Source organism: Monodelphis domestica, chromosome 4, assembly GCF_027887165.1.
Source record: "Monodelphis domestica isolate mMonDom1 chromosome 4, mMonDom1.pri, whole genome shotgun sequence".
Lineage (NCBI taxonomy): Eukaryota > Metazoa > Chordata > Mammalia > Didelphimorphia > Didelphidae > Monodelphis > Monodelphis domestica.
Genome location: NC_077230.1, coordinates 11,362,997 through 11,384,920, shown reverse-complemented (window position 1 = coordinate 11,384,920; position 21,924 = coordinate 11,362,997). Strand labels below are relative to the sequence as shown.

Sequence of the window (21,924 nt, the reverse complement as noted above, 5' to 3'; positions counted from 1 at the left end):
AAAGGGAAACCAAGATGGTAGGAGGTCCTGAAGCCAGGTAGCACGTAGATTAGTTCACAGAATTGTGGATGGTTAGCCTAGAGAAGAAAAGATTGGGGGGAAATGTGGAACATTTTTCCAAAGGAATTTAAAGGAGTAACACATACAAAAATTTTTAACAAGTGAAGATAGATGTTCAAGAATTGAACAGGCTATGGGGAAGAACCAGATAAACTAGGACTGTGTATTTTTTTTCCAAAATGCCGATTTATAAAACTTTCTTATTACTTATATAAATATAGTTACCACTAAGGAATTTGGTCATTTCAAGGACCATCCTTCCAACGTAAATGAAAATAAGCTGACATTTCCTGATCCTTAATTTATATATGCATGCATGTAATTGGGTCTCTTGTCCTTATTCTGACACGTGTACACCACAAGTTTATCAATCAATCAGAGGGTGTCTATTGGACATAGAATTTAAGATGTCTCAAAGGCAGTTGGTAATATGAGAATGCAGGTTAGCAGAGAGGTTGGAGCAGGATAGGTAGGTTTGAGCATTATCAGCACAGAGAAAGTAGTTTTTCACCTTCAGAGAAAGCTTCCCTCATCCACCTTCTTCTACAAAATATAAGCTAAAAATCATAAAAATCAAAATGACTTTGTCTTCTCACTAAAGACGACCTTCCAATATTATTGGAATATTATTATTACAATCCTTAGCCAATCATTTTTTTTTTAAATGAGAACTCCCTTGGGATATCCACGCCCATAGCAATTCTTCATTATTCTACATTATTATTATTATTATTATTATTATTATTATTATTATTATTATTATTTTAAACCCTTACTTTCCATCTTGGAGTCAATACTGTGTATTGGCTCCAAGGCAGAAGAGTGGTAAAGGTTAGGCAATGGGGGTCAAGTGACTTGCCCAGGGTCAACCAGCTGGGAAGTGTCTGAGGTCATATTTGAACCCAGGACCTCCCATCTCTAGGCCTGATTATTCTACATTATTTAGGAAGCTTTAATTGCTTCTTTTGCATAGGCTTTCTGCCTCAAAATTTCTCAACTCCAAAAATAGATCTTTATGGATAAGTATCCACTTGGGACCAAATGGCTCCAGAGTGCTTGAGATAACATTAAATAGACTTGTGGGTCATCTTTTTCAAAGGTGGGGGAAAGAACATTCTAATCCTATGCACTTCATCCAATTTAACCAATTACAAGGCTCAAAGATCCCAAACAGTTGATTTGGGAGCTAACACACACTATCTTGCTTCTGTATCAATCACTGACCTGGAATCCTGGGCAAGTGAGAAACTGAAGGTGCCATCCACAAAACATAGCAGAGATAGAAAATACTATTATTTTGTATAAAGAGAAAAACTGGAAATCCCTCTTTGGTTTTACTCTATCCTCTTTCCTCTCCATAATATATTAGGAGACTTAACGTGTCTGCCATTTCCACCCCTTCTGAGGCATTGAATAGCTATAAAAAGTAACTCTTATTTGGATATTTCAATTTAGTGCCTGGGTTCTCTCTGAAAGTACAGTGCCTGGAATATAATAAGGTTGGTGATTGACTGAAAGATTGCAAAGCTACTTATTTAGAGAATAGTTCATAGCAAATGTAGAACTGAAATGGGTAGAAATTGATTAATTCTCCTTTATGGAAAAATTAAATTAAAAGAAAAGCATCGATTCTTGCTCAAAGAATTTTAGTAGAGGATCGATAACCACTTGGCAGAGATCACAAAATGGGATGATAATGTAAATTAGATTATTTCTAAGGTTATTCCTAAGTTTTAAGAGCAAATTTCCATGACAAGTCTGTTGGATATAGTAGAAAGACTTTGGATTGAATCATAGCTTTTGTCAAATGTGTGATCTTGATTAAGTCACAAACTCCTTACCTTCTTTTTCTATAAAATGAATGAATCTGGAATTATATGAACTCTGTGGTTCTTTCAGCAACCTATTGACCTATAATGTTGTTTCCTGCTCTATATCCCTGTTTCCTTCCCCTACAATCTCATCTTTTTCAGGTCAAATAACCCTAATTATTGTTTATCATCTCTCTCTTAAGTGTGGTACCCAGGACTAAATACACTACATCATGGAATTCTAAGGTATACTTCTATAGCACTATAAATTAGAACCCTAGAACTTTGAACAAGTGAGCATGTAGTTAGATAGTAAGGCCCCCATATCTATTCTTCATTTGCAATATAAAGCCAAACTCTTTTAGCTCACAGACAAATCTGGTGCTTTTGATAGCAATAAATGTAACAACCTTTTATGGAATCTGTCAAATCCTTCTTAAACACTTAAAAACCATTAGGGAAGCAACTATTTTCTACCAAGTCAGGCTCATGCTGCCTCGTAAACATGCAAACAAGAAATAAAAATAGGAATTATTAAGAGAAGATAGAGCAAAACGCAGTAAATTTTCTGGTAATTCAGATGACATCTAAAAGTAAGGGAATTATGTTGGTATGACAGGAACTAGATGTACACTGAATCATGTGGGAGGTATGTAACATCTAAAGATTAAGTAGAAAGAGCTGTAAATTATGTAGCTTAAATGCATATTTTTAGGTAATTTCCAGAAAACTTCCACTTTCCAGACTCTCCCGTTTCCAGAAAGCATTATACTTCTGCAGATTCAGTTTTATCACTTATAATGCAATGCATAGTCTTAACCAATCCATGTAGCTAAAATAACATATATTGTTCCTGCATTTATGGCTGTTCTCTGATTGGAGAGGAAATGTATTATTCGTAGAGTTCTTATTTTCTTTATCTACATGCACACTAGTTACTTTCAAATTTTATTATGTACACCAGACATGATAGCAGAACAGGAAGAAGGAGAAGAGTCCAGCTATCTTCGGGAACTACTCCAATGAAAATCTAGGAAGAGCAACAGATGATGGACGACATGGGTAGAATAAGATTGGGGCCAACACGGGAATCTATTTTACTTGACTATGTATGTTTGTTGAAAGAGTTTTGTTTTGATTTTTTTCAGGGAGGGGAGGGTGGTTGTAGGAAGAATAAAAAGTGAGTGATTTTTTAAAAAAGCAATCCACAAAAACAAACAAACAAAAAACACAACAGAACGGAACAGCACTGAAGTAAGTAGTGATTGGTAAATCCAAGGAAAAAATGAAAATGAGTCATTTTTCCAACTAAGAGAGCAAGATCAGGAGTCAGGGAGCATCTGTGTCACTGCCAACCGCAGAGCTGGGTGAGGGGTTTATTCCACTGGGTGCTCTAGGGCCAGGAACCATCACAGATCTAAGAGAAAGCGAGAACTAGAGGCTATTTTTTTCTACCTCCAGAATTGGGTTTCAAACTCAGCAGGGACTTGGTCCAGGCATGGGGCTAACCTGTAGCTGTGTTCTAAAAGTGAAGGGACAGCCTATTCAGCTGATCAAGCTCAAAGCTGGTCTGTGGGCAAGGAGCAATGGAAGGGAACAGCAACTGTGAAGCATTGACCTAGGAGGGAGATCTCCCATTCGGTTCTGAGCCTCGTCTGAATTCTGCACCAACTCTCGATGAGCCTGCAGTTGTCACTCCACTCCGGCAGAGCCTTCCAGCTAGCTAACAGGGTCTAGGAGCATCAGTATCTCTCTACGCTCCAGCCAGTGGCCAGTCTGTCTTGCAGACCTAAGCCTGAGTCAGAAACCTGTCAAATTCAGGCCAGTGGGGGAAGAAGGGAAAGCAATCAGACTTCACTCGAGATCAGGTCATTTAATGTGCACCGAGTGCTTTTGGGTCCCTGACCTGAGCTGCCTAAGAAATTAATGAAAAACTCAAGAAAACAGCAGTAGGAGAGTGGACAATATAGAACAGAAACATGTAAGCCCTGACATTCTGAATCTTAATCCCACACGGTGATTAGTATTAAAAGGATCAAATGGGCCCATGGATTATGCCTCATTTATCTCTTTTCAAATAAGGCAATTTTCTCCACATCGTGGAGGTTTGGGGAGTGCACCAATTCCTGATATTGAGTGTTGTTGGCTTTTTCTTTCACCTCCTCTCTTTGTAGAGCATAAAAGAAATAACGATAAAGGGAGAAAAAGGAGGATGCTGTATGTGATGTAAGCATTTAGTAAAAGAGGGGAACAGCATGTGAGGGGATCATTTTATTCAGAAAATTCCCTTAGAATAAATCAAGGAAGAAACAAACCTGAAATAGGAATGCATCACCAAGAGAGTTACTGAGGCAGAAAACAAAATCTTTCTTTGGGTGCTCAGGCACTGCTTGCACGATGCTGTTCTCCACCCAGACTGCATGCTTGGGGATGCTGTTGTGATCTATTCCAGACCTCCCATCACTTTCATAGAAGAATAATGTGCATCCTAAGGAAAAAGATGAGAGGCATTCAATGAATTAGTTTATTGAAAATAAATGATTTATGCCCTAGGCAAGTCACTTAATTGCCTGGTCCTTATCGCCATTCTGTCTTGGAACCAGTGCACAGTATACTTCTAAGACAGAGGGCCAGGGTTTTTTAGATAGAGAGAAAGGAAATAAATGATATCTATAATAGCGAGCCCCATTTGAATCCAACTAACAGGAAACTAACAACAAAAGCCTAAAGGTCCTACTTCACAATTGACTCAATTCTTTTGGAGTAAAATCAAACAGTAAATCCAAAGAGTAATGGTAGGATAGGAAGGTGGTGTGGTATGGTGTAGAGTTTTAATCTAGTAACTGATACTAATGAATGGTGTGATCTTGGACTCAGAGCCTAGAATACTTGATGCTTACATAAAAGTTTGTTGATTGACAGATAAATCATTTTAGTATGTTGAACTCAATTTCCTAATTTGAAAATGGATACAATTAATATTAGAAGGTCTATGGAATTCTCTTCTGGCTTTAAAACTCCAGTTTTATGGAACACATTTACCTTTATTTTCTCTTAAAAAAATTTTTTTTAAACCCTTACCTTCCATCTTAGGATCAACACTGTGTATTGGATCTAAGGCAGTAGAGCGGTAATGGCTGGGCAATGGGGGTTAAGTGACTTACACAGGGGCACACAGCTGGGAAGTGTCAGAGGCCAGATTTGAATTCAGGACCTCCCATCTCTGGGCCTGGCTCCCAATCCACTGAGCCACCCAGCTACCCCCTTTTTCTTCTCTTTAACTTAGTCTTTATGTTCATTTTTTCTAATAATATCTGTCCCCAAATAGTCTCTCCTTTTATATTATTCCAAATGAGATTTTATTTCCAATTCATACTGCCTAATCTGAAACACTGATCCACTTTTTCTTAGCCAATCTTCTAACAAAAACTGTCTATACTTGATGGATGCCTCCACTTCCTCACCTCACACACCCTTCCATCCTTTGTAATTTGGATTTTGATCTTATCCCTCAAGCTGAAACTACTTTGTCCCAATTTACTAGCAATCTTTGGATTGTCTAATTTTCTTCTATCTGCTTCATCAGATTCTTGCCAACCTTCTTTTCCTGGATACACCTTCATGACACCTCTCTGAGTCGTCCTCCTACCTGTCTAGTTGCTCCTTCTCAGTCTCCCTTGCTGGCTCATCAATCCTACATATTATGACTCTAAGCCATGACTCATGCAAGCACCAAGAATGTTCAGGTTATATATACGAGGTGAAGGAGAATAAAAGATGAGGATGGCACCAGTATTACCGGAGAGACTAGCAGAATGATGGTGCCTTCTACAGAAACAGGGCAGATTGGGAAAAGGGTCTGTTTTGGGTGGAAAAGTGAGTTTTGTTTGGCTCATGATGAATCTGAGATGTCTCTGGAGTATGCAGTTTAAAATGGCAAAAAGGAATTTGGGTGATGGGGAAGCTAAGGAGACACAGTCGGAGTGAATTTATAGATCTGGGAGTGATTTACCAAGAGATAATCTGGGGCAATCTGCACAGGAATATTAACTGAATGCATGGGCCTTGAAAGAGAGTATACAGTGAGAAAAAAGCAGCCTAGGACAGGCGACTGGAGATCACACATAGTTCAGGATCATATGACTGATGAGCTAGCTATCAAAGGAGAGGGAGAAGGAAAACTCTGACAGGTAGGAGAACCAGGAGAAAATAGCATCATGAAACCCCAAAGAGGCTGTACACAGAAAGATCATGACCGAAGGAGTAAAATCTAGTAGACAACTCAAGGAGGATTGGGGGGGGGGGGGGGGGGGGAGAACCAAACAGATTTGGCCAGTATGAGATTATTGGTAACTTTGGAGAGAGCACTTTTTAGTGAAGTGATGAGGTTGGAAGCTAGATTACCAAAGGTGAGGTGTGAGTGATAGGACAAGAGAAAGGCTAGGGTCTTTGGGAAGATTTTTAGATATGGGGGAAACTTTAGCATGGTTGAAGGCAGTAGAGGAAGAACCACTAAATAGAGAGATGCTGAGGATTAGAGAGGAAGGTGACGATAAGAAGGGGATGCAATTTGATGGAGTAGACAGGAGGAAAAGGGGTCAAGGACACACTTATAGGACTGGCTTGGAAAAGAGAAAAGGATCACCTCATTACAATGGATGGGGGAAAGGCAGAGTAGGGAGAGCATGGTGTCAAGGGGCTTTGAGGTGAAGGAGAGAACAAGAGGCTGACAGTGAATGGTCTCCACTTTCTCAGTCAAGTAAGAGGTGAGGCCTTCAGTTAAGGGAATACTGAGGAGAAGAAAGTTTGGAAGGGCTTTCATGGGGATTAAGAAAGGACTAGAGAGGAATATAAGGAATGTCTTAAGACAGTGAGGAATCAACTAAAGCTAATTATAATGAATTTGAAGATTACCCAGGTAGCACCGTTATATCACTTCCTCTGGGACTTATAAGCAATACATGTATGGGAGTGAAGGACAAACAGCAATATCCCACTACAGGGTCAGAGGCAGAATTGTTGCCCTACCCCTATTTTTTGAGTCTCTTTCCTGATCACTTGCTTATGGGCTTAATGATATTGTAATTCTACTTCACCATCTTTGCAGATTTCCTCTGATTCTACAATAAATTCAATTCATTTCATCTGAATGTGCCACCACTAATTGCAAAGCAATTCTTTTAATCTCCCCTGATTGATTCTCTATCTCACTAGCTTCAGAAACTATTTCAACTCTTCTGTTCTCAAATCTCCTCCCCTAATTTTCCCAACCAAACTCCTTATCCTACAAACATACTCCATTCTCCTTAGCCTTTAAAAAAGAACCTTCATTAGACTATATCCATTCCCTTAAACTATCATCTAATACCTCTGCTTTCTCAAATCCTAACAATAAATCTTTCAGCTAGTTGCTGCCATTTCCTTTTCTCTCACTCACTCCTTAATCCTTTGCAAATCTGGCTTCCAAATTTATCAATTCAACTTCTCTTGCCAAAGTCACTAATGATTTCTTAATTGCCAAATCTGAGGGGTTATTTTTATTTCTAATCCTTAACCACTCTAAATCACCTGGCAGTGTTGACTAACTTCTTCTCCTGGATACTCTCTCTTCTGAATTCATTTTTTGCTTTATTTTGTTTATATTCACTCTTTTTGTTTTCTTCTACTGGTTTGATAGCTCTTTCTCAGTTTTATTTAACTGATCATCAATATTATGTCCACTAAACATGGATGTACCAAGGATCTATTATAGGTCCTTTTCTCTTTCTCTACATTCTCCATCTTGATGACCTCATCTGCTCCAAAGGATTCAATTTTCTTCTTGATGCAAATGATTCCCAAATTCATAAAGCAGAGCTCCCAAATTCCTGTCTTTTGAGCTCTAAGTCTGTACCTTCAATCTATTGGCCATTTCCCATTGGTTATCTCACAGGCATCTCAAATCAAAATGTCCCAAACAGAATCATTCTCTCCCCCCACAATCCATCTCTTTTCCAAACTCCCTCATTTCAGAAAGTTTCTACAGTTCAGTGCCAACCTCAGTACCTCCTTTTCAGTCACCCACACATCCTATCAACTATCCGCCTTGCCATTTCTATCTTATACATTCCCTCTCCAATAAATACCTTCTAGTCAGCATACTGTCAGGGATTTGTTAGCTCCACCTCTGCTCCAACCCAGATCACACATAGCTGCCATACTGATTTTCCAAAAGTTCAGGACTGACCCTGTGACCTCCTTCATTCATTCAGTGCACTTCATTGGTACCCTACTTTATTGTGGATCAAATGTAAACTCTGGCTTTCAAACCTCTTCATATCCCAGCCCCAGCCCATCTTCCCAACAACATCACAGATGACTCCCTTTACTACTCTGTGGTCCAGCCATACTGACTTTTACTCAATGGGGCCACCTCATTAACTGAAGAGAAGAAGATATACTTTGAACTAAGTTACACCACTCAACAAAACATTGATTTCAAAGTCTTTCAAAGGTTTAGATTGACCTTTACCTATCCAGATATTACATATCCCATATCAAGTAATTTGTCAGACTATTCTATTGTGACCCTTTATAATTAATTCTCTTATATTTAAGGCAGCTTTATGATTTTAGAATTGGGTGGTTCTCATACCGAAACAAGCATCCACAAAATCCACTAACAAATGGTTCGTCCTATACAACAGCTGTTTGCCACATTTTGTTCAACATGTTCATTTCATTTCAACTTACAAGTTATCTCTTATTCCCTCTAACTATCTGTTTTCAACTAATTTGATAATAAAATATTGTTTGGGGTCAGTGGATTAGGAAAGAGCAGTATTGATGTAAATGCTGGTTCATATTAAGTGACCTTGGGGGAAAAAAATCACTACATATTTGGGGCTTGTTTCCATAATGTTTAAAATGTTGATTTTGAAATAGATGCTACGGTCTTCCATAGAATGTCAAGATATTCTGAATTGGCATCTTTCAGGCTCTAAACATTGAAATTTAATAATCTTGTGAATTTTTAGGATGGAAAACTGGAGTGTCTTGTGTGTCTGTGTATATTTATGTACATACATACATACACACCCCTCTACGAAGGTGCAAGAGACGCTGTAGTGAGCCAAATTCATAGCGTTCAAATTAAAGTAGAATTCACCTATGAATTTACTAGGTGCTATTACGGTTCCTAAATCCAGTGTCTCCCATTATATCTAATGCCAGGATGTCAATAACGGAGCCAAGGACAATATTAGCCTTGGAGTTTCAACTATATGTGTGAGTTCAGTCCTTCCAACAGGTCTTCTTGGGGGAGGCCCATAGTGCAGTTTGGAACTGTGGACTATAATAGCCTTATTTCCTAGTGCTAACCAATAATATTCCTTATAAGAACCTCTATAATGGTACGCCCCCCACCCTTTGGTCAAATGCTTAGAACTGAATTCCTCACATGTGCACACAGATTTCATGGAAGTTTGATACAATATTAAAATATACATATACATGAACATAAAATAACATAAATATTCAAGAGCTATGTATCTAAATTAATATTGTCTAAAGAAAAGTGATCACTGTAGGAGGGCAGCATTTTTTTTAATGGCACTGCCTCCATTGAAATAATTTTAGGAATTCCTTATAATACTACCTTCACAACCAGTTAGTATAAAAGCTAATGTTTTGACAAAGCCATCTATTAGCCTTTCCTCCTCCTCCTTTGTAAGTACAATTCAGGTGCCACCTCCTACATTAGGTTTTTCCTAACCTACCCAGCTCTTTGCCAGTTCCTTCTCGTCTCATTCTCTCTCCCTCTCCCTCTCTCTGTCTCTGTCTTTGTCTCTCTCTCTGTCTCTGTGTCTCTCTCAACATTCCACATCAAATTCCATTTTGTCCTTTGTACAGTTATCCCTCTCTGTGTGCTATTTGTGGATTATTAAGAAACAGAAAAACAAAAATTAAATTATTTTGTACCACATTGTATTTACTTAGGTGTTTATCTATCATTTCCCCTATCCTCTAGAGCTCAAAGATACATAAACTTGTTTGATAAAATGTGTATTTTTAATCATTCCGGGGAGGCCAAATACGTATCAAAGAATTGACAATAGTTAGATATATGAATGAAGCAGCTACTGTTACTGTATGTGTAAGAGACCTCAACATTTAATAACACATATATTCTTGAGGGCAACTGGGTAGCTCAGTGGATTGAGAGCCAGACCTAGAGATGGGAGGTCCTAGGTTCAAATCTGGCCTCAGACACTTCCCAGCTGTGTGACCCTGGGCAAGTCACTTGACCCCCATTGCCTAGCCCTTACCACTCTCCTGCCTTGGAGCCAATATACAGTATTGACTCCAAGAAGGAAGGTGAGGGTTTAAAAAAAATAAAAATAAAAAAATAACACATATATTCTTCCTTGAATCTTTGGATCCCAATCATCTATCATAGAACCCAGAACTATAAGGCACTTAATGTTTGATTAATTAAGTTGATTAAAATTAGACACAAGAGATGCTTGAGTTTTAAAATGACATGTAAGCACATCTAAAGAGACCAATTGATTAAGAATGGACAGATTAGTAAATTATATTTTCTACCTTACCTTTCAAGGACACCCAATAGTGTTTCCATTTCCTTCGGGTTGCAGACTCTACTTTCTTGTTCTTCTTGTGTACAAGAAAGTTCTTTACTGCGAGAGCTCCCGCCTTTCGTACTGTTCCTTGAGCAGCGGAGAGGAGGATATCTGACTGTCCTAGAGAACTCAAAGTACCACTACTCTGCTCATCACTGTGGGCAGACCCAGCTTCCTCAAGGCTCTCACTGTTATTGGTGCTCATCTCCAGTTCCCGACGGAAATTCTCATATACCCCTTGCCGGGCAGCATCTCCAGTAGAGCTGCTGCCACTGTCACTGCCCACAAAGGCTCGGCTAGTAGTTGGGGAATAGCTAGAATTGGTAGCATTGGAACGTCTGGAAAGGAGGTCTGTATCAATGGTAGCTCCTTCAATCCCACTGTCAGCAAACTCACTTCCCTCACCGATGTTCACATCCTTGAAAGGAGAAAAAAACAAGGGAAGAAAAAAAAAGAAATGTCATTTAAGGGAGTACAATAATACTAAAATAAATAATACTACAATAATACTAAAGAAGGCCCAATGATAAAAATCAATGTACTCTTATTTATTTATCTATGCACAAATTATACCTATTAGCCCCCCCCCCCCCCAGAATGAAGCTTCTTGAGGCAGAGATCGTTTTGGTTTTGTCTTTGGATGTTCCCTGAGCCCTGCACAAGGTAGTTGTTCAAAACATCTTTACTGATTTGGAGGAAGAGAAACGCACTTTAGAAAGCTTATCATTTATCTGACTGGGGTAATTAATTAACTGGCAAATCAGCAACTGAGATTTTGCCACCTCCTAAGAGTTGTAGCACTCAGCTGCTCTTACTTAGTCTCATTAGAGTGCTTTGGAATGTATGGGATAGTGAGGGGGCAGGAGGCAGCTAGATACTACAGTGGATAGAGGGCCAAACCTTGAGTCAAGGACCTGGGTTCAAATAGAGCCTGAGACAGTTCTTAGATGTGTGACCCTGGGCAAGTCAATTAAATCCAGCGACCTAGCTCTTCTGCCTTGGACCAATACTTGTATCAGCTCTAAGAGAGAAGGTGTTTTGTGTTGCTGGTTGTTTTTTGTTTGTTTGTTTTTTTAAGACAGAAGATAAGAGTTATAAAAAAAATAAAAGAAACCTCTGGGGAAATTCTATAGGATGATTAGTTGCTCCAAATGTAAGGATATATAACAGCAAAACTAATTCTGTATAGCTGCTGCCTCTAAAAAGCCTATTTGGGAGTCCATTGTTTAATGTGATGACTAACAAGCTAATATGGCACCACTCCACCCACTCATCCCACAAGGAAAAGTAGAGTGTTCTCTTCTCCTCAGATCTGATAGCTTCCCTTCTCAGCTGCTTAGGTAAAGTGCCTTATTCGGTATTGTGCCAAATACTTCTGCAAGATCCATTACTCTTCAGCATTCTGAAATGCATTTCGCTTTTTAGAAGCAAGCAGTGTTCGGCCTCCAGCTGGAATAACAGTTATTGAGTCAAAAAAGAGGAGAGGATCAACTCCCAGTTTTGAAAACTGTCAAAATGTCCTCAGATAATAATGCAGGAGGGAGAACTGACCTAAAATTAGTCTTAATTGTTATAACGTATTTCATGAATTTCCCTAAAAATAATGAAATGCGATTGTATCGAGGCTATTGGAGACTTCCCGCATTCGCTTACTTGTCACCTCCCATATTTAATAGCATCATCCCAAGCCTAAGTTCCTCTACCAATCCCACTTCTCTCTACAGTGGTCCCTTGATTAAGGAACCTCTTAATCAATCCTTTGATTAAGATGGAAAAATGAACTAGTTATAAAATATAGAATTTGTTAACAATGACAGATAATAGAACAGAAGCAAAAATAGCTATTAACATTTTAGCTCTAAGAAGTATTCCCTCACACTATCAGTGGAACCCCAGCTGATTTCACTTTGGAACACGTATGCCCACAATTCAGTTCACTCAAGCAACCAAAGTCACTTCAAGTACTTTTACAAGATCAAGGCTAAGTTCTGCCAGAAAGAAGGCCTCTCCACTCTCCTCCTCTATCTTCACTAGCTTCTCTCCAATCAGGAAGAATAAGTCTCTCTTCAGTGCTAAAAGCACTGAAATAAAGTTTCTTCATAAAATAATAAGAGAGTTTTTTTCTCACCTTCTGTATTCTCATACTTCTTGTCATAAAATGAAGATAAACATACCTTCTCCCTTACTTCATAAGAAAAATCGCATAAAATGAAAGCAGCAACTAAAAATTGTAGCAACTGAGCACTTGAAAAGTCAGTAACAGTTTCCATTGCCTCTATAGAAAGAGCTTTTGGGGGGCAGCTGGGTAGCTGAATGGATTGAGAACCAGTCCTAGGTTCAAATCTGGTCTCAGATACTTCCTAGCTGTGTGACCCTGGGGAAGTCACTTGACCCCCATTGCCTAGCCCTTACTGTTTTTTCTACCTTAGAACCAACACATAGTATTGATTCTAAGACTGAAAGTAATGGTTTAAAAGGGGGGGAGGGGAACTTTGGGGAGTTTTGTATTTAAAAATAAATTTTTACCCAAAAAAGAACCTGATTTTATTTAGAGATTGTTTTTTTCTTTTTAAATATATAAGAAAGTCAATCTGTAACTTTCAAAGCTGCCCTTCATGCCTGTGCTTCTTTCTGTTCTATTTTCCTTCTTGCTTCCAAAACCCCTCTTTGTGGGGTTATGTGGGGGTATCTACCCTATTCCTAGTCCCCACCCAAAAGAAAATAGCAACAAGTATACAGCAAGCACAACAAATTTCCACACTGGACACATCTGAAAAGATATGTCTTATTTTGTACCTCTGCCAGAAGGTGAGAGGCATGCTTTATCAAAAGCCGTAATAATGGATCATGGTTGATCATTATAATGATTAGAATTCACAAGACTTTCCAAGTTTTCTTTATAATGAAATGTCTCTTTTTAAATGTAAGTCTTTACATTGTTGCTATTACTGTATACCGACATTTGTAACTTCCATCACTTTAATGGAAATCAGTTCATACTAGTCCTCCTTGGTTTCTTCCTGACTCCTACCTAACTACTGTGTAATATATCTTTACAAGCCTATAATATGCATAGAATATATTCCATTGTATATGCTGTTTCTTGACTGTAAAAAAGTATTTTCAGTCTGTAGAGCAAAAGACCTTGAAGTCTCTGTTTCAGCATCTCTCTCAGACATTGGTTAAATCATTTCCTTGAAAGATGAAACAAGAGTGATAACTGCTGTTACGAATCACTCCCTGATTATTCATTTTGAGCGAGGAATAACATGGCACTATCATGTATACGTCAGGTGCAGATTCCACAGAAGAGGAAGAGTCCCAAAAGGTGAGGTCTTCCCCTTTGCTCCCTATGCATGAATAAAATTAGATCCAATCCCAGCACTCCAAAGCTTACGAATCACTCAATGGAGGCTAGTAAGAATAATTGTGCTAGGAACATTTTTGTATAGATGAGTTTTCTTTTTATGTCAACACCATCCGTAGGGTGTATAGTCCAAGAGGTGGGCAAAGGATAGGAAGAGTTGTATAGCGATTACATAGAGTCAGCTAGATGCTGGAAAGAATGTACCAATTAGCAGCTGATTTCTCCACAGCCCTAAGGGCACTGAATTTGAAGGTTTGAAACTCTCTTTGCCAACTGAATCCATTTAAATATTTCTGAATTGCTAGAACTTGCATTTCTCTGAATATGAGAGTTTCTTCAGTTCAGGTCATGTTTCTTCAGATCTCCTTATTCATACAGGAGGTCAATTTCCTTATAGATTCTTGGTGTCAAGGTTTTTCCTTTGATCTGTTGCTTTCTGCTTTATTACAGAAGCAGGACTAAAATAATCCCAATTTCAACATAATCAATTATCCAATGCATTTGTTTGGCCTAAGATTTCTTGTACCTGGTCAATAGTTGAGAACTTTTCCTTTCCATAATTGTGACACCCCCCTCACTCTCACTCTCACTCAGTGTACCCACATATACGTAGATTGGGATATATCTATTCACACAAACATGTATGTATACACACATCCTATTCCATAAAAATCCATTGTGTGTGGCATCCATCATAAATGCCAATGCTACTTCACACCATATTGTTACCTCACTTCCCTGATTTTGACCGATTCTTTCCCCGATGTAAATGATTTGAAATTTACCAAATGTGAGCACATGAATCTCTAGTCCTAGGGTTATATTGCCTAGCCTCTTCCATGAATCTAGTTTTCTACCAGGGATCAAATAATTTATACAACAGATTATTTTTTCTTTCAAAAACTATTTTAAGGTTGGCTTCTTTCTCCACAAATGTCTCCATTTCCTAGGACCATATTTTGTCCTTTGCAATGTTTTGCAGTACCTAAGGGTTAATTTTCAAAAGAAAGTCTAATTCTTAATCTTTCTTCATATCATATCCCAGCTGCCATTTTGTCTTCTTGTTGTAGGATCATTTTGTGTTTTAAATGTTTTGAAATGTAGTACTTCTCAACTGCTTGTAACATTAACTCCTTGTCACTGTAGTTTTGAAACTTAAACACATGAATGAAGAGAAGTTGGGATTTGTCCCTTTTGGCATCTTGTGAATTCTGCTCATTTTTCATCTTTCTCTTGTCTCCAGTTACTGGGTTTTTTGTTTGTTTTGTCTTGTTTTTTGTTAAACCTTTTATACAATGTCTTAACCCCCACCATCAAATTATTTTTTCTTCACAGTTTTTAGAAAGCAATACCATTCTTATGTTTTCTCCCTTTGTCCTCCGTATCTATAACTTTCCGAATAGCTTCCAAATCTGCTTCCCTTTTGTTAAGTGTTTTATTGATGATTTTTTAAACTGCTGTTGTTTGTCCTCCCAATAGAACCCTCCCTTAAAACAAAGAAATACATTGAAGTAAAACAAACTTCATTCTACATTACTACACATTCATTCCATTAGTCCTCTACTAAGAGGAAGCAAATATGCTTGACAAACAACCTTTTGGATGCAAAATGAAAATCTATTTCTTACTGAGTAATTTTCTCTGTGCAGTTTTTTTTCTTTTCCTGCTTCCTCTGTTGTTTCAACCATACTATCCCATGGGGGAAAATCTGCTTTCCCTTGAATCATTTCTTTTATTTAAATTCTCCAGAGATAATTCTAAATTGCAACATTTCTCAATATCTTCTTTTAAGGGTCCCAAGTTAGAATAAGCATTTTAGCTTATTTCACAATGTTTTTGCTGATTTCATTTTTCCCTTTCATTCTTTCAATATGTTTAATATGCATTTTTGTTGCATCGAGATTATACTATTTTTCTTTGATGCTACCCTTAATGGTTTTCTAGTATAGTTTCATCTGGCACTTTTTTCTTTGTCTTCTTAACTACATTTTTTTCACTGTCAAAACTTTAGTTTGCTCAGTTTTTTCTAAGTGGCTCACAAACATTTTTATTTTGAAGATTTCTGGTAGCCTTGATTGAAAAATGGATCTGTCTTTTCCATCCTCACCTCCTTTTTGGGAGAAGGAGAAAATTTATCTTTTTTGATCTTTCAATCTGCTTCGCCCAACTGAAGTTGGCTTCAGTTTGCCCTTCCAGCTCTAACATCTAGGCGTGAAAGCATGAAGCTAAAAGCAAACATTTCTCAAAACCATATAAAATGCTGTTATGTTTTTATTTGTATTAAATATTAACACACTATCCAATACTATGTTCCTCTCTCTCTAAAGCAGTGATATTTGTACGAAGGTCAGTGTGATGCAAGAGTATCAACATGGGATATATATTCAGGAGACCTAGGTTCAAATCCCACTTCTGACACTTGCTAGATATATAAATACTGTTACTAGCTGTGTAACTTACTAGCAAGTTATTTAAGATATAGTGTGCTGAGCTAGGTGACTCAGATAGTCAGGCCTAGAATCAGGAAGACCCAAGTTCAAATATGGCCTCAGACACTTTCTCAGTTGTATGACCCTGGGCAAGTCACTTGACTCCAATTGCTTACTTACTGCTTTTCTGCCTTAGAACTCATAGGTAGTATCAATTCTAAGACAGAAGGTAAGGGCTAAAAATAAGACATACTGCACTGAGCTTAGGGTGAGAAGACCTAAATTCAAATCCTGCCTCACACACTTTCTATTTTTGTGCCCCTGGATTTGTCTCTAAACTTCTCTTAGCCTCAATTTACCCACCTGAAAAATTAGGATAAATCTCCAAAGAAATGGGGATATCTCACTTGCAAGGCATTCAAGATAGGTTAACTAAAACAACAAAGTACTCAGGTGACAGCACCACCCCACCGACTTTAAACTCTACCCTCCCTGAGTGCAAGATGCAGACAGCCCTGACAAACTATGAGCCCAAAAGTCTTGGGAAAAGCAATGTCTTCTGATTCCTGGGCCAGGTTCTGACCTGGTCCCTCAAACCATCATCCAGGAAACCAATCTTTGTGGAGATCTGACTGTCATTTGCCTCTGCAGGTGTTGTAGTCTGCACTTCGTCCTAAGTCACAAATACTTTAAAACCCAGAAGAGAAAGTTCTCTCCATCAAAGTTCTTGTCCTTGACAAATGAATCAGTATAAGAATTTATATATTCATATCAATGTACTAGCATTTTTATTACCACTACACCTTAAGAGCCATGGGACCTTTCTATTTAGCTGCTGCTTCTCCTTCTTTCTTCTCTGTCTCCCTCCTTTCCCAGCCCCCCTCCCATTGCTTTGTTTAACTATCACCTCTATACAGATGACTCCCAGATATAGATCTCAACCTATATTTGTAGCCACAGTGTGTTCTCTGAGCAGTCTTTTCTCATCATCAATTGCTTTTTGGCCATTTAATGTCCCAGAGACATCTTAAATGCAACAGTATAAAAAAGGACTCATTATCTTCCCCCCTAAACACTCTCCCTCTTCCAAATTTCCCTGTTTCTCTAGAAGGCACCAACATCTTTCCAGTCTCCCAAGTTTGTAGGGGTGACATTAACCTCAACTTCTCACTCTTCTGTTCCCCACATAGTCAGCCAGTTGTCAAGTCTAGCCATGTGAGTCTTTATATTATCTTACTTCTTTCTACTCACCCAGCTACCATTTTAATTCAGGTTTTTATCACCTCTTGCCTAGATTTTTTTTACAGCTTCCTAAGTGGTTTCCCTGCTTCAGGTTATTCATAACTCTAATCCATATTGCCCATTTCCACTACTGCCAAAGTATACAAATTAAGTGTATATCTGACCACGTACCTTCCCTACTTGATCAATAGGAGTGGCTCCTTATTGCTCCCAAGATCAAATATAAAAAATTTAGCTTAAAATCTTTTATAACCTGGCCTCAACCTAGATTTTGATCCTCAATGGACATAATTTCCCATCCCAGAGTCTGTGATATAAACCGTCCTTGCATAAAACATCCCATTTCCCATCTTTAAGTTTTTGACTGGCAGTTCTGAATGCCTGTAATGCACTCTGTGTCTCAAAAAAAAATCTGTATTTTCTTGAAGATGTAGGTCAAACAATACTTTCTGCACGAAGCCTTTCTTGTTAGGGTTCTTTCTCCCAAATTACCTTGTGTTTTGCCTCTTCATTTATATTTATTCAGTACATATTTTGATATTGTTCCTCCAACACTAAATTATAAGCTACTTCTTAGGAAGGCCTGTTTTACCCTTTGTGTTTGTTCTGTCATTGGTAGGTGCTTAATAAATGCTTTCTGATTGCCAGAGTTCTAACTCTATCTAACCTAAGGAATGCGTTGAGTTACTCATCCTCCCAAGTTAAGTAAAGAGATGAGGAGACATTTTTATGTGAGTAGCTGTGCAGCACAGGATGAATTTATCTACCTTTATTGCTCACAACTTCAAGTAACAGCTAAATCTGTGATTCAAGCAGAGAATTTTGATTGCTTCTGTAAGTGGAAACATATGCCCAATATTGCACACCAAATCCTCGAATTTTTTAATCGAATCCATGTGGAAGGAACAGTTGATTGCCAGCTTCCAACTCCTTGTCTTATCACCCGAGGCACACCCAAATGCCCAGAACCTGAGGGATTCATTAGCCCAGTGGTCATCATCCTAGGCTTCCGGCAGATTATTTCTGTCTTTCAAATTCTAAATTCTATGATCCTAAATTCTATCAAATATTATCAGATCATTACAATTTGTTTGAAGGAATTATTCTAATACAGTGAAGCAAGTTTCCTCATGTGATTTCACTTCATCTACCTCTAATACCTATTCAAGATATTCATTGTGTTGAATTCCAGAGATTCATTTCTTAAGGCTAGAGGGTGGAGCAATAAACTCCTCCATAAGCTTTACTTTATAGACAGCACTTTCTAGTAACTCCATTTTCGATCCATCTTAGCTTTGACTCCAGCTACCCCATCTCCATCCCCTCCATCCATCTGCTTCCTTTTGTGTGTGGTCTTCCACACACAATTACAATCTAATAGATTGTAAACTTCTTTCAGGCAGTCTCTTTTTCTCATTGGTATCCCCAGTGCTTAGTGCAGAGCTGGGCATACAATAGGTACTTAATAAATGATTATCGAATTTAATTTTTATAGCTCAGAAGAATAAGAGAAAGCTTTTTGGGGTGACAAGGAGGAAATGTTCTACATTCTTATCTCAGTTTTTTCAGAACTCTTCCTCTTCTATATACTTAAAGGGCTAAATGACATTCTGTACCACTGAAACTTTCCTTTCTAGTAGAAGGCAGTTAGGTGACTCAGTGGATTGAGAGCTTGGTCTAGAGATGAGAGGCATTGGGTTCAAATCTTGATTCAGACATGTCCAAGCTGTGTGACTCTGGGCAAGTCGTTTAACCCCCCTCTTGCCTAATCATTATCACTCGACTCTAAGAAGGAAGGTAAGAATTAAGAGAAAGAAAGAAAGAAAGGAAGGAAGGAAGGAAGGAAGGAAGGAAGGAAGGAAGGAAGGAAGGAAGGAAGGAAGGAAGGAAGGAAGGAAGGAAGGAAGGAAGGAAGGAAGGAAGGAAGGAAGGAAGGAAGGAAGGAAGGAAGGAAGAAAGAAAGAAAGAAAGAAAGAAAGAAAGAAAGAAAGAAAGAAAGAAAGAAAGAAAGAAAGAAAGAAAGAAAGAAAGAAAGAAAGAAAGAAAGAAAGAAGGAAGGAAGGAAGGAAGGAAGGAAGGAAGGAAGGAAGGAAGGAAGGAAGGAAGGAAGGAAGGAAGGAAGGAAGGAAGGAAAGAAAAAAAGAAAAAAGAAAAAAAAGAAAGAAAGAAAGAATTTTTAACGGTTCATGGACTCAAACAGTGACCCTTCCAATTCTTCTCAGCAGGCCTGTGTTCTACCTCAGAAAATAGGCACTTACATATAAAGAGTAAAGGTTGAAAGTGGTCATGTTTCTATAGAAAACACAAGCCCCAACCTCCCTAAAATTCAGATTTCTTATCTAAAAATGAGGGTGACTGGACTAGATTCCATGATACTTCCTGTTTCAGTTTATGTCATTGCAACTGATCTTTTCTGAATTATCTTCAGGAACTAGAGGAGGGAAGAAACTGCCCAAAAATGTTATTTAAAAAGAACCTGGAAATGATCTAAATGTTGATGTTTTCTGGGTGGGCAGAGAATTAACTGCTAAAACTAGCCCATCATCAGGTCAGAAGATATCTGAAAATAGCCTGAAAAGGATAAAAATAATAATTTCCTGCAAAAAACATTCTATTACAATTAAGAGCTTAAACTCATCAGACAACTTCATGAATCTTACAATTCAGCACAAATCTTTCTGTTCCAAGTTTTCACAGAATTTTCAAGGAAGTTTCTATTGCATAATCAAGTATGTAACTATGCATTTTTTAATGACTAGCTAGAATTTTTTCAAAAAAGTCAAAAGTGACTATAATATTTATCTGAACCATTTTAGTAGCATCATAAAAATCACATGAAGAATTTGATAGCCTCCTGGGAAGAAGAGCAGATTCTAAATATATCCTTACCTGCTTTTAATTTTATTTTAATTTTCTTTCTGATCTGCTTTTTAAAAATAGTGCCATGAAGCTCAAGAATGGATGAAAGACATGGTGGTCTTTACTAAGGCAACTGGCACATCATATTATGGCATAGTTCATTCTATTTTTATAATGGATTACAATTGAAATGGTGAATAAGCTATGTCTTGATGCAGCAAGAAAGATGTCATTATGAATGTTTAAAAATAATTAGCATAGAACTTTTTAAATCTGTTACAAAGGAGGGCAACTCAGTAGGAGAGAGATATATTGGGAAATGAATGTGATGTTAAAAAGAGAAAGTATCAAAACTTCAAAAATGGCAGAAAAGGAAGCAAATTAAGGAAGGTACTGCACTTCATTAAGAAAAAGAATAATTAACAGTACCCACAGCAGCATCTTGAAAATTGTTGATTTAAAGACTGTTGATCCATGTGGACTTGGATAAAAGAGGATGGAAGGCCAATTCCATTTAATATTTTTATTAGTGACTTGTCCTAAAACAAAAGGCATGCTGATTTGATTTTCATATAGCTCTCCCCTCCAATGTATTTGTTCAAATACATTCACGGATCAAGGTTAGATTTTAAAAATACCTCAATAGGCTGAGAACAATGGATCTCATCATAACAAGATGAGTTTGAATAGGGATAAATAAAAAGCTTTATATTTGGATTGAAAAATCAACTGTACATCTTGCCATTTTAGAAAGCAATTCGGGACAATGCCTCAACATTTATTAAACAGTTAGTAGCCTTTGACACAGTCATACCCCAAAGAGATCAATCAAAGGATGAGAAAAAGGACCCATGTGTACACAAATCTTTATAGCAGCTCTTTTTGTGGAGACAAAGCATTGGAATCTAAGGGAGTGCCCACTAGTTAGGGAACTGTGGAACAAGTTATGGTATATGAATGGGACGTAATGCTATTTTGCTGTAAGAAATGTTAAAAGAGTGTTTGAAGAGAAACCCAGGTTTCCTTGTACGAACTGAAATTAAATGAATTAAATGAACAGATCAAGGAAAACAATGTCTACAATTTCAAACACCGCAAAGACCAACAGTTTTGACAGACTAAGGAATTTGATCAATTCTGTGGCCATGGAGGACATGAAGTGGTGGCAGTGGGAATAGAGAGGGGAAGAATACAAGAGATTCTGGTGAATGCCAAGATTTGGCAATAGATTAGCCTTGTGGGGTGAGCAATGAAGTAAAAGTGACACAGATGTTGCCATTCTAGCTAAGTGGAAGGATGATAGCCTGTCCACAGGAATAGGGAAGATTTTAGGGGCAGAAAAAGATAATGAATTCAGTTTTGGACATATTGAGTTTGACTACCAGCTATCGGTGCCAGATGTCCAAAAAGCAGCCAGTAATTAGAGAGCTCAAAATACAGGTAAAACCTGGATCTACTGAACTGGAAATCATCTTTATAAATATGATATTGACTTCCTGGGAACTGATGAGATCACCAAATAAGCGTGTACAGAA

General features: G+C 37.9%; 1 protein-coding gene across 26 annotated transcripts in view; it reads right to left on the bottom strand.

The window, feature by feature from the left end:
* The window catches only part of TIAM1 (TIAM Rac1 associated GEF 1), a 302,352-nt gene that overhangs the window by 94,830 nt on the left and 185,598 nt on the right, over positions 1-21,924 (bottom strand). For all 26 annotated transcript variants that reach the window (XM_056826011.1, XM_056826024.1, XM_056826021.1 and 23 more), the window contains 2 exons: positions 10,463-10,910; positions 4,187-4,359 (listed from right to left, as the gene is read on the bottom strand). In XM_056826011.1, coding sequence (XP_056681989.1) covers positions 4,187-4,359; positions 10,463-10,910 — 621 coding nt within the window. The remainder of the gene's footprint in view (positions 1-4,186; positions 4,360-10,462; positions 10,911-21,924) is intronic.